Below are 11,830 nucleotides of genomic sequence, written 5' to 3'. Positions count from 1 at the left end.
AGGTGCACATGGGCACACACGAGTGCACACACAGAGGTGCGCACGAGTACATGCATGCACACGGGTGCACGCGGGCACACACGAGCGTGCTCACACATACACATGAGTGCAAGCATGCACATGCGTCCAGCAGCTTGGTGTGACCGGCTTTGCCACCCCTCCCCAGGACACGGCCCAGGGAAGGTGACAGTGTGAGGAGGCGTGGGGAGATCGAGGCCCGCCTGGCCCACGGGAGCTCAGGTGTGGGGACCTACCATCACATCATGGATGTCATCTGTCTTCTCCAAAGCCTCTTCTTGGTTTTCTTTGCCTTCAGCACATTTATGTTCTGCAAACACAACCCCCAGAGAGCCGTCAGCCTGTCTGGGCCCGAGCGTCTCAGCACGGCCCCCACGCCACATAGCCAGCAGCCTCCACGGCCACGGCGCACTTGCTGACGCCTCAGCAACTCATCTCCAGGGGCCTTTCGTCTTCCCGCCCCAGTGTTCACTGCATGGCCCCTCCGCCAGGTGCAGTCCCAGGGTCCGGGACCCCAGGTGTGGGGCGGGACAGACAGCTTTGGGATAAGTGTGGTGGAGAGGGGCGCCGGGAGCAGGACGGTGCCAGGAGCTGGCCCTGTGCAGACCCCAGGCCCAAGAAAGTGCAGATGCTCTCTGCAGAGTGGGAGCAGGGCCTTGGGCAGAGTGACCGAGGAGTGACCAGTGGGGACTCCTAGAGGAGAGACAGACAGGGCAGGGCCACTGAAGGATGGTGGCAACTGCCCAGACATGGGAGGAGGAGGCCTGTTGTGGGCATGGACAGGGGGACACCGAGAAGTCGTGGGCATGGACAGCAAGACACTGAGAAGCAACCAGACCAGGCTTTGAAAGCACAGGCCTGGTGTGGGGATACCTGGGGGTAACGGGAGGGCAACGGCCTCTGCCTGCCCAGGGAGACCCCCATGCACGCAGGGGAGGCCCAAGTCACAGGCTCTTCAGGCCAGAACAGCACTCCCCGGAGAGGTGTGACTCACTCTGGCCCTCTGACAAACACGCACACAAGCCTTGCACCAAGAGACAAGACGCCTTCGATACTCTACCAGGCACCCCCGCACTGTCATCATCTGCATTTGGGACGACCTTGGGCAGAAAGTGGAACTTCTTCTCCACCCAGCCCTTTCTTCGAAGGGTGGCCCGTATCACTGGGTAGTGCCCGTAGATGGAGAAAATCTTCTTTTCCTCAAATTGCAAGAGCATATTTTAAATTAAAGAATGAAAGACAAGGTGGTTGATTGTCTGTGAGGGGAGCCTTCAAGGCAGAGTGAGACAGATTGTGCCAGTGGGTGGGATGACACTCAGGTCCCGCTCCAAGGAAAACACGCGGAAACATCCAAGAACGCACACAGGCACGGAGCAGGGCCCTCCTCTGTGGCGCGTGCTCATTCTTTGTGGGCCTTGCACACGTGGGTGTCACTCCCACGAAGGCTAGGAGGCCCCGCACAACCAGGACCACGGGCGCGTGCCCAGCTCAGGGCAGGTCCTGGTCTGGAAGGTGGGGCTGAGGCCAGAGGCCATGCACTCTAAGGCTTTCTTTTCTCTACAAAGGTGACAGTCTCTCGGGCTGGGGGCGAGGGGACAGGTGCCTACGGCTCGAGGAGGAGTGAGAGGGAAGAGCCGTTCAACCACCCAAGAAGGGCCAGAGGGACAAGAGTGCTAAGAGCATGAGGCCAGCACCAAGGAAGCTGGGGACTCTGCCCGTGACTGTGGAAATGAACACAGACGCTGGGACCAGGCAGGGAGGTGGCAGTGGGTGGTGTGTACTGAGGCCTTCCCAGCTGAGGGATGGGAGACGGGACAGTGACGGTCATGCTGGGCCCTGGGCCCACGCTGCTGAGGTACGGCCTGCGCACCTTCACCTGGCAGGGGACAGAGGGGGACGGCCACATGGCAGGGTCAGCAGTTAGCTCAGTGCCTCACAAGTTTGTGGGGGCAGGCAGGGCAGGAGGGGAATGGCTCAAACTCATGGTGTCCCTAATTAGATGACTTTGAATGAATCAAAAGACAAGACTATACTGGGTGGGCCTGGCCTAATCAGGTGCACCTCTTAAAAAGAGGGTCCATGGGCGCCTGGGTGGCTCAGTTGATTGCGCGACTGCCTTTGGCTCAGGTCATGATCCTGGAGTCCCGGGATCGAGTCCCGCATCGGGCTCCCTGCTCAGCAGGGAGTCTGCCTCTCTCTCTGACCCTCCCCCCTCTCATGCTCTCTATCTCGTTCTCTGTCTCTCAAATAAATAAATAAAATCTTTAAAAAAAAAAAAAAAGAGGGTCCAGGGCATCCCTGAAGTTGGAGAGTCAAATCAGCAGAGACCTTCTCCCCAGTGCCGGCTCTGAAGAAACCAGCTCTACTGGAACAGGGGAACGAATCCTGCCAACCAGCCAACGGGGCCTGGAGGCAGATCTTTGCCCAGCTGAGCCTCCAGATGAGACCCCAGCCCAGCTGATGCCTCATTTCAGCCTCGAGAGATCCTGAGCAGAGGCCCCTGCAGAAGCTGTGAGATAATAAATGTTTAAGCGTTTAAGTAGCTAAGCTCATGGTGGTTTGTCACACAATGTTGGTAGCAGACATATCCTATAGTTCCCACAAGGAGGACCTGCGCCCCACACCCAGGAACACATACAAGAAAGTTTGTGTTGGGCCAGACGCTGTGAGTTCCAGTTCTAGCACCCACAGGAAAGACCCAGCAGGTCAGAGGACCTCTCTGAGCCTCCTTCTACACAGAAAACCTGTCCAAAGCTGCCCTCGTCCCCCACGGGGCTGTGCACCAGGACAGAGGGATGGGATGAACTTGGCCACAGAGCGGCTGCCACGTGCAGAGACAGGCAGGAAACCTGACCCCCAGCAAGGACGCCCACCTTTTACAGTCAAACCGAACAACTTCAGAAAAGCTGATTATTTTAATCAACAGGATAAAAATCCTCAGGGAACTACAAAAGGAAGAAAAACGGAGTATAAGACTTGTAACGTACAAGAGAGGGGAAATGGAATTTAAAATGTAATCAGTCCACACAGAGCCACAAAATGAGCAGACAGGGCAGACTGAACGAGGGAAGGAGGCAGGGACACATGGGGACGCCCGAGGCCCCCAGGGGTGCAGTCAAAGATAAACCCACCAAAGGCTCCAGGTAAAAGGTGAAGAGTGCCAGGCTGGATTTCTAAAATCTCAATCTATGATGTTTACAAGAGAAAATCAAAAGCACAAGCGTTTAGATAGGTAGAACATAAGAGGATCTAAATATGAGACAAAACAGCCTTTGTGACAAAATAAACCCCTCAAGTAAAGAAAATCATGCCATAATTTACAAAAAGATTCAATTCGCCAGGAAGATGCTTTTGTATGCTCCTAGTAAGAGGGCTATAAATTATATAAAGCAAAATTTGACAACTACAAAGTGAGGGAATCCACACTGATAAAAGGGTATTTAACATGCTTCTCTCAGTCAGTGACAGAACCCACAGACCAGAGATTTCCATCAGCCTCAAAGACTTGAACAACGCAAATAACCAGCTCTGTCCTGATGTCTATGAGTGGGGTACCCCACATCAACTTTCACATAAACGCACAAAATGCTGGGCGTAAAGCAAGTCTGAACACACTTCAATGGAATAACATTATGCAGATTACATTTTCAACCACATGCAACCAAGCTAGAAATCAGTAACAAAATAAATAGAAAAAAAAAAAAAAACCAATCATTTATCCAAAGGATACAAACATAGTGATCCGAAGGGGCACCTGCACCCCAGTGTTCATAGCAGCAATGTCCACAATAGCCAAACTGTGGAAAGAGCCAAGATGTCCATCGACAGATGACTGGATAAAGAAGATGTGGTGTATATATATACAATGGAATATTATGCAGCCATCAAAAGGAATGAGATCTTGCCACTTGCAAAGACATGGATGGAGCTAAAGGGTATTATGCTAAATGAAATAAGTCAACCAGAGAAAGACAATTATCATCTGATTTCATTCTTATGTGGAGTTTAAGAAACAAAACAGAGGAGCATAAAGGAAGGGAGGGAAAAATAAGACAGAATCAGAGAGGGAGAAAAACCGTAAGAGACTCTACCATGGGAAACAAACTGAGGGTTGCTGGAGGGGAGAGAGGGGACAGGGTAACTGGATGATGGGCATTAAGAAGGGCACGCAATGTAATGAGCACTGGGTGTTATATGCAGCTGATGAATCACTAAATTCTACCCCTGAAACTAACGATACAGTATATGTTAATTAAATTGAATTTAAATAAAAAGTTAAAAATTAATAATAAAATAAAATGAGAAAATCTTGTATACATGAAAAAAATAGAAAAAAAAACCCCAGAAGTATAGACAAGAACTCTACTTTTAAGTAACCCACAATCAATGAAAAGTAGTAATATGAATTATAAAATACTTTGAACTACATCTCAACTAAAGTACTATAAAAATAAAAGCTTGCGAAAGCAGCTAACGAATGCTTAGAGGGATGCTTATAGCCCTAAATGTTCACCTGTTTTTAGGCTTCAGTAGAAAACCTGAGAATTAACGAGCTGGTATGGCTCATTGGTATGAAATCCCAGAGAGCACACACAGCCACCAGGATCAGGCAGGTGACACGCTCCCACTCCCCAGGACAGCGCACCTGGTGCACCCAGCCCGTCCCATGGCGACCGGGGTTCACGACCCGTGCTCTGCAGGTGCACAAAGAGCCTCAGGAGCATGTCCCCGTGGATGATGTGCTGGACTTCCCGAGCCCTTCACGCCCAGCCTTCTGAGCAAGGGCCGGCAACGCAGGGCAAAGCCGGAGAATACCACCTTTCCCCAGCGAAGGCTCCTGGTGCTCTCAGGACAGCAGATGGACCCTGCTGCCCCGTAAACAACAGGACGTACCCCCGCTCCCCTCCCCCTGGGGCCCAGCACTGGGGTCCAGGGCCAACCCAGGCTGGCGGACTGAGGGCAGCTGGGAGCTCAGCACTCAAAGGCAACCCACTCGCTCTCCAAATTCCAAAATAAGTTTCCACGTTTAAAAAGTGCCCCCCCCCACCTTGGGGTGCCTGGCTGGCTCAGTCTGAATAGCACGGGACTCTTGATCTCCGAGTCATGAGTTCGAGCCCCACGTGGGGTGAAGAAATTACAGAAATAAATAAAACTTTAAAAAAGTACACCCCCCAGCCCCAAAAGACATTTACCTTGATGGCTTTTTCTGTTAATTGTCTTGCTATTTTGTATCTGTCTAATTTGGGGGAAGAAGTCAAGTCTTGGGAAATTCCTTGTTTTAATTCTGCAGAAGAGAAACAGACATCCAGGCTAAGGTAAAAGTGCATGGGGGATGCTTAGAAAGGAAGCCCAGCCCACCCGCACCCCATCACCTTCCGCCCAGCCCACCTCCGGCCCTCAGACCCTCCTCCTGCAAGCCCTAAGCCCCCTCCCCAGGCTGCGCCATCCCCTGGCCGTGTCCTCTCTCTGCCCCCCGCCCACCTCCCCTACAGCTCTGGCTTGGGCACCCTCTCTCCTTGCTGTGCTCCCCACCCACTTTGTGGCCACACCACGCCATGACCACCCCCCTCAGGCTCTGTCAGGGCCAGCCCTCCCCGCTCTTCCCCCTGACTATGGCCACCAGACTGCCAGCAGCACATACCTTAAAAACTAAATGAAAACCCTCCTCTCTGTACCCCACACCTCTCCACACTCCTGCCTTCCACCTCTCTCCACACCCCTGTCTGCTGGACTCCACCGTGGACACCACTCATGCTGAAGTCATACATACGCAAGCCGATCCCTTGTCACTCCCTTAGGCCCTGGCTCCTGGGAGCACCGGACACGTGGCTGGCCAGCCCTGCTCCCCTTGGCCCCCCTTCTCCTCCTCACTGCAGCCCTTTTTCTCTCTCTATGCCCTAACCTTGGAAGTGCCCAGGCCTGGATCTCAGACTCCATGCTTCCTGTCCACACCCACTCACTGGAATTTTCAATTCCACCATGCCCAGACTCCTGAATGTACACCTTCCACCCACACTGCCAGACCTCCTGACACCTCCAGGACCCCTGGTGCCTGGATGTCCAGGGAACATCGCAGGCGGGACAGGCCAGCAGCAGACACTCCTCCACCCACCCGCTGTCTTCCTCCCCCTGTGGGCCCCAGAGACCCACAACTGCACAGCCAATCAATACAGACAGAAGCAGCAAAGCCCTTCAGTGGGGATGGTGTTCTGACAACTGCATGTTCACATGCAGAAAACAAATCGAACCCCAGCTGACAACACACAACAGTTCATCTGACGTGGACCCCTGGCCTCCATGTGAAAGCTAGACACACAAAGCTTCTGGCAGAAAGCACAGACGTGGATCAGGCAAAAAGCACCAGCAAAGTTGGCAAAATGACACGTTCTGCTCTGTTAAGAAAAAGAAAATGTAAAGCACCGACTGAGAAAAAAATATTCTCAATGTAAATGTCCCATGAAGCCCAGCACAGAAGGAATCACAGTGAGTGGTTTCATCCATGTGGGGTCCATGGGGACAAAAACCAGAACAGAGGGAGGGTGGGAGGGGCTGGGGGGCACAAGGAGACGGCCCCCGGCACCCCCGGTCCGAGAGCATGGCCTTAGAGCGAGCAAAGCCAGCGTTAGCAGAATGATGGGACAAGACACGGAAGCCACAGACATGTGCCGTGCATGTGGGGCTGCCAGGAACCGAGCAAGCCACGAGTTGAAGGAATTGAGATGGAAAGTACCGCATATTTCTTAGCTAAACGATAATTAAAATACCGAATATCAAATCTTTGGGCTGTAGTTAAGTTGTATTTATAAAGAGATTTTTAGCTGTAGATGCATATATTTGAAAATAGCAGAGGCTAAAAACAGTGAGTTAAGCATCCGTCTCAAGATGTTAGGAAGAACGGTAAATTTAAACCCGAAGAAATACAAGAAAATTAACAGAAAGGAGACATTGATGAAATATTTTTAAAAATCCAATAGAGGATTAGTCAAGCCAAAGGTTTATGACTAACAAAATTAATAAACAATTGGTGAGACCAACTAATAAAAAAGAAAAGAAGCATAAAAATGTCATTTAAAACCTTCCCATCAGTAAAACTCCAGGGCTAATGGCTTCTTGGGTGAATGGTATGGAACATCTATAATCTTGTACAATTCATTTCGAGAGTAGAAAAGGCATGGCCACACCTAACTCGTTGTATGAGGCCAGCACGTTCCAGGGAAGGAAGGTCACAGGCCGGTGTGACTCCCACACAGAGGACAGAATCGTACATGCCACCGCTGCCTTGTGTTATTCCAAGGCTGGATTAGAAAAGCAAACATTGTAAGAGAGTCAGGAAAAGTCGTAAATCCCATGTCAACAGATGCAGAAAGTCTTAATGAGCCCTAATTTCCATTCAGGCTGAAAACTCTTGGTGAACTGAGACACCCATAAACAGCCTGGCAACAACCCTCCGTGGCACCCGGCCTTTGGTTTCTAAGCACGGCTGCCCTGACTGGAGGGATCTGAGCTCTCCCTCTCCCCAGGTGATCTCAGGGCATCTTGAGGCACTTACAGACTGGGATGGGGGACAGCAAAAAGATGCAGAAGCAGCGTGCAGAGGTGGGAGGGCTGAGTGTAGACCACTGGAGTGTCACAAAATATGATGGTCACTGGCCAGACCCAGTCCAGTCGTCCAGGAAGACTCTCGAGAGTGAGAGAGCAGTGCAAACACAATCCTCACCCAAGGCCATCAGAGACACCTGCGTGCCAACACCTTCCCTGGAAGCCCGTAACTGCCGGGCAGAAATAAGCACCTGGGCACACCTTCTGGAAGGAATGGAACTTCACGGAGGCTGAGGAGGCCCGCCGGGGAGGACAACGCTCCTTAAAGAGTGCAGCTCCTCATCTGTTCTTTGTGGAGAACCGGCCATTCAAACAAGGGCCTCCCAGGGCAGCTGGCCCCCTGGGGAGAGTGAGGGGCGGGTGAGTGGGTGCAGGGGTGGTGGTGTGTCCGGAGCGGGGCTGAGGTTGCTGCAGCCTACAATGACATCCCCTTGCCCAGGCCTGTGTTCCTCACTGATCCAGAAGTACTTTCCCGTCAACCTCCAGCACCACCTCCTGCCCAACCTCCTGTCCCATCTCAGAGAGATTCTCTGGGGAAGCCCCCACCCCCACTCAGGGGCCTTGGGTAGTCATCAAGTGCCACAGCTCCACTCCTCAGGTGGCCGCGGAAACACGACCCTACCCTGGAGGGGTCTGGCCAGCACTGGTCCAGAGACGGGCTGCAGCACTGGGAACCAGCACGGCCAGACTCTGCGGGCAAATTAGGGGCACAGCACCACCTCCGAGGAGTCTTGGCAAAACACTCAACCCAAATCTCATCAGGTCTCCAGAGTTCATCTCCAGATCACAAGGCTCAGAGAAGGGGCAGAGGAGGAGAGTACAGATCACAAGGCTCAGAGAAGGGGCAGAGGAGGACAGTAAACCACCCCAAGGCCAACAGCTAGACAAGTCCCAAAGGTAGGACTTTCTCCAGAACAAGAGGTTGTCCTCATCAAGTCTAGATCCTGAAAACACAAGGCAAGAGGGGTGGCCACTCCAGATCAAAAGATAGCGAAGAGAAAGGACAGCCTGATGCAATATGTGGTCCTTGACCAGATCATGATCTGAACAAACCAACTCTGGGACTTAATGGGGAAATATGAATATATTCTGGGTGTTGGATTTTAGTAAGGAATTATTGTTCATCTTATCAAATGTGAAAAAAGAGTTTAGTTATTTAGAAAATGTCACTTTTAGAGATACTTAGTAAATAATTACATACTAATATTTACTTATAAATATTAACAGAACTTTAATAAAATAATTATTAAAGACAAAAGAGAGATAGTCCATAATATTAAAAGGATCAATTTGTCAGGGAGATATAAAAATTCCAAATGTGTATGAACGTAATTATATATAAAAATACAAGTTGACAGGGTGCCTGGGTGGCTCAGTCGTTAAGCATCTGCCTTCAGCTCAGGTCATGATCCCAGGGTCCTGGGATCGAGTCCCACATCGGGCTCCCTCCTCAAGGGGAAGTCTGCTTCTCCCTCTTCCACTCCCCCTGCTTGTGTTCCCTCTCTTACTGTGTCTCTCTCTGTCAAATAAATAAATAAAATCTTTAAAAAAAATACAATTTGACAAAGCTAAAAAACAAAAAAAGAAAATCCACAATCATATTGAGATATTTAACCTACTTCTCTCAGTAAATGAAAGATTAAACAAAGGGGGCACCTGGGTGGCTCAGTCCATTAAGCGTCTGCCTTCTCCTCAGGTCATGATCCCTGACCTTTCTTTGTTGGGAAGAAAAAAAGATGTCCACTATATCACTTCTATTCAACATTATACTGAAAGTAGTAGCCAATGCAATAATGCAGGAAAAGGAAATAAAAGGTATAAAAACTGAAAAGATTTGCAGATGATTGTGTACATAAGAAATCTAAATGAATCTACTAGCTATTAGAATTAGTTAGCAAAGTCACCAAATGCCAAGTCAGTACAATAAAATTAATTATACTTTTATATACTGGGAATAATTAGAAAATGAAACTCAACGTTATCTCTAAAAAACATCAAATATCTAGGAGTAAATCTAACAAAAGAGGTCTTCCGTACCTGTACTCTGAAAACTACAAAACACTGTTGATAAGAATCAAAGAACTAAATGTTCCTGGGTTGAAAGACTCAATGTTGATAAAATGTTAGGTTTCACCCAAATTGCTATATAGATTCAATGTAACCAAAATTAAAATCCCAGCAGGACTTGTGTGTGTGGGTGTGTGTTAAATTAACAATTTGATTCTAAAATTTATATGGTAATGCAAAAGTCTAAGAAAATGTAAACAAATCTTGAAGGATAAAGTCAGAAGACTTACACTACAAAATATTAAGACTTATTATAAAGCTACTGGAATTAAAACAGGGTAGAATGGACTCGGGATAGGCAGAGAAATTAATAAAACAGAATGGAAAACAAAAAATAGGCCTAGGCCTGATATTCCACAAAGGTGACATTGCAGGGCCCACGTGGGTCAATTAGATATTCACATGGGGGAAGAGTGAACATTTGCCCACTGACCCCTACCTCACTCCATACAAAATAGTCAATCCCTGTGAACTGTGGAGGTGAATGGGAAATGTTACATTATAAAGTTTCTAAAGGAAAACATAGGATACCGTTTTCTGGACAATGGGGTAGATATAGATTTCCTAGTAAGACTCAAAAAGCATTAACTATAGAAGAAAAGATTGACTATTAAACTTCCTTACAACTAAGAAGTTGATTTTCAAAAGGAATCATTAAGTGGCTGAAAACACCAGCCATGGACCAGAGGTATTTATAATACATCTAACTGACAAAGAACTGGTATCCGACCAGAAGAGACGAAGAATTCCCACCACTTAATAAGGAAGAACCCACAACCCAGTTTAATAACGGCCAAAAGACTGGGACAGATACTCCACAAAGAGCCCCAGAAGGGAAAGTAAAATGGAAACCACAGGGAGGCGGCCCCCACACCCACCCAATGCCCAGAATGAACAGGACGACGCCCACTGTTGGCCTGGACGTGGAGCAGCTGAGGCGCTTCCCCCGCGCCGTAACATAAAGCTGAACAGGAGCCCACCCTGGACCCAGTGAGTTCGCTCTTAGGTATTTACCAAAGAGAATGAGCGCCCTGGCAAAAAGGCGAGTGCACGGGTTTACTCAGATCTAGGAAGGGGCTCGCCAGGACTTCTCCCGGACAGCGCCCTAACGCGAGCATCTGACTTCGCACCACTTTGCCAAGTTGAGCTCCGAAGTCGACCGGCTTGGCGGGCAGAGAGGTGGAGGGCAGGGGCCTGGAGGATGCGGGGGGGGGGGGGGGGTCCGGGGAAGAGCGGCCCAAGCACAAGCTCCGCGGCCAGGGTCCCCCGACCGCCCCGGCGGGCCTTCACGCCCCTGGACGGCCTGAGTCATCCCGGGCCCCGCGCCTCGCGTCTGAGCCGCTCGCCCCCACCCCGTTCGCGCCTCGACCGCGAGCGGCCGGAAGGTGGGCGAAGAGACTGACTGTTCTCTTCTCTCGGGTCTCCTTCCAGCGAAGCGGACGAGAGCCTCTTCCTTCCTCCCGGCTCCATTCCGGCCTCCGGCAGCTCACCCCTCCTCGCGCCTGCTTGCGCCCCTGCCAGGAGACGGGGCGTCGGCGAGGGCTCGCGGCCGGAGGTCATCCCTGCGGGGCGGGGCAGGTCGGCGCCGGGGCTCCGAGGCCAGGTTGAGGGGAGGGCAGGTGTAGGGTCTCGGGGCAGGTCTGGGGGGAGAGGGCAAGTCTAGGTCGGCGGGTGGGCAAGGCTGGAGCGCCAACGGGAGCGGGAGGCGGGCGGAGCGGGTGGGACTAAGGTCGGGGCTCCCGGCAGCAGCGTGGAGAGGTGAAGGGGGAGCGTTCCGAGGAAGAGCGGTTCTGGGGTTCCGAGCAGGACGTCTAGAACCCTGGGGCGAGGGGAGGGGGTCTGGAGCCCCGGGACGGGGGCGGGCGCGTCAGGGATTCCCGAGGGCTCAAGCAGGGCCGGGCACAGGTCCTGTCTGGCATCCGCAGGGGCGCAGGTCCGGGGTTCCGAGGCGCGGGGCCAGGGCTCACCCGGGATCGGCCCCGTGGCGCGCGCTGCGCCCCCGCCCCCCGCCGCGCCGCCGGGTGTCCAGCGGTTGCCCGGGCCAACGGGCCGGGGCTGCGCGGCGCATTGCGCAAGCCCCTCCCGCGGGGGGCGCGGGGCGCGGGGCCTAGGGGCCGCGGCGCGCCGGCCAACGCGGGGCGTGGGG

At 51.7% G+C, this 11,830-nt stretch overlaps 1 protein-coding gene across 1 annotated transcript in view; it reads right to left on the bottom strand.

The window, feature by feature from the left end:
• TTLL8 (tubulin tyrosine ligase like 8) overlaps nt 1-11,154 on the bottom strand; it is a 39,702-nt gene extending 28,548 nt beyond the window's left edge. The window contains exons 1-4 of the mRNA XM_034985950.1: nt 11,088-11,154; nt 5,211-5,302; nt 1,079-1,217; nt 255-328 (exon numbers count right to left, since the gene is read on the bottom strand). Of these exons, the coding sequence (XP_034841841.1) occupies nt 255-328; nt 1,079-1,217; nt 5,211-5,302; nt 11,088-11,154 (372 nt within the window). The remainder of the gene's footprint in view (nt 1-254; nt 329-1,078; nt 1,218-5,210; nt 5,303-11,087) is intronic.
• Between the last annotated feature and the right edge of the window lie 676 nt (nt 11,155-11,830).

Source organism: Mirounga leonina, unplaced genomic scaffold (assembly GCF_011800145.1).
Source record: "Mirounga leonina isolate KUSES-001 unplaced genomic scaffold, KU_Mleo_1.0 Mir_375, whole genome shotgun sequence".
Classification (NCBI taxonomy): Eukaryota; Metazoa; Chordata; class Mammalia; order Carnivora; family Phocidae; genus Mirounga; species Mirounga leonina.
The sequence above is the reverse complement of the archived record's forward strand: the minus strand, read 5'-3'. Positions and strand labels throughout refer to the sequence as shown.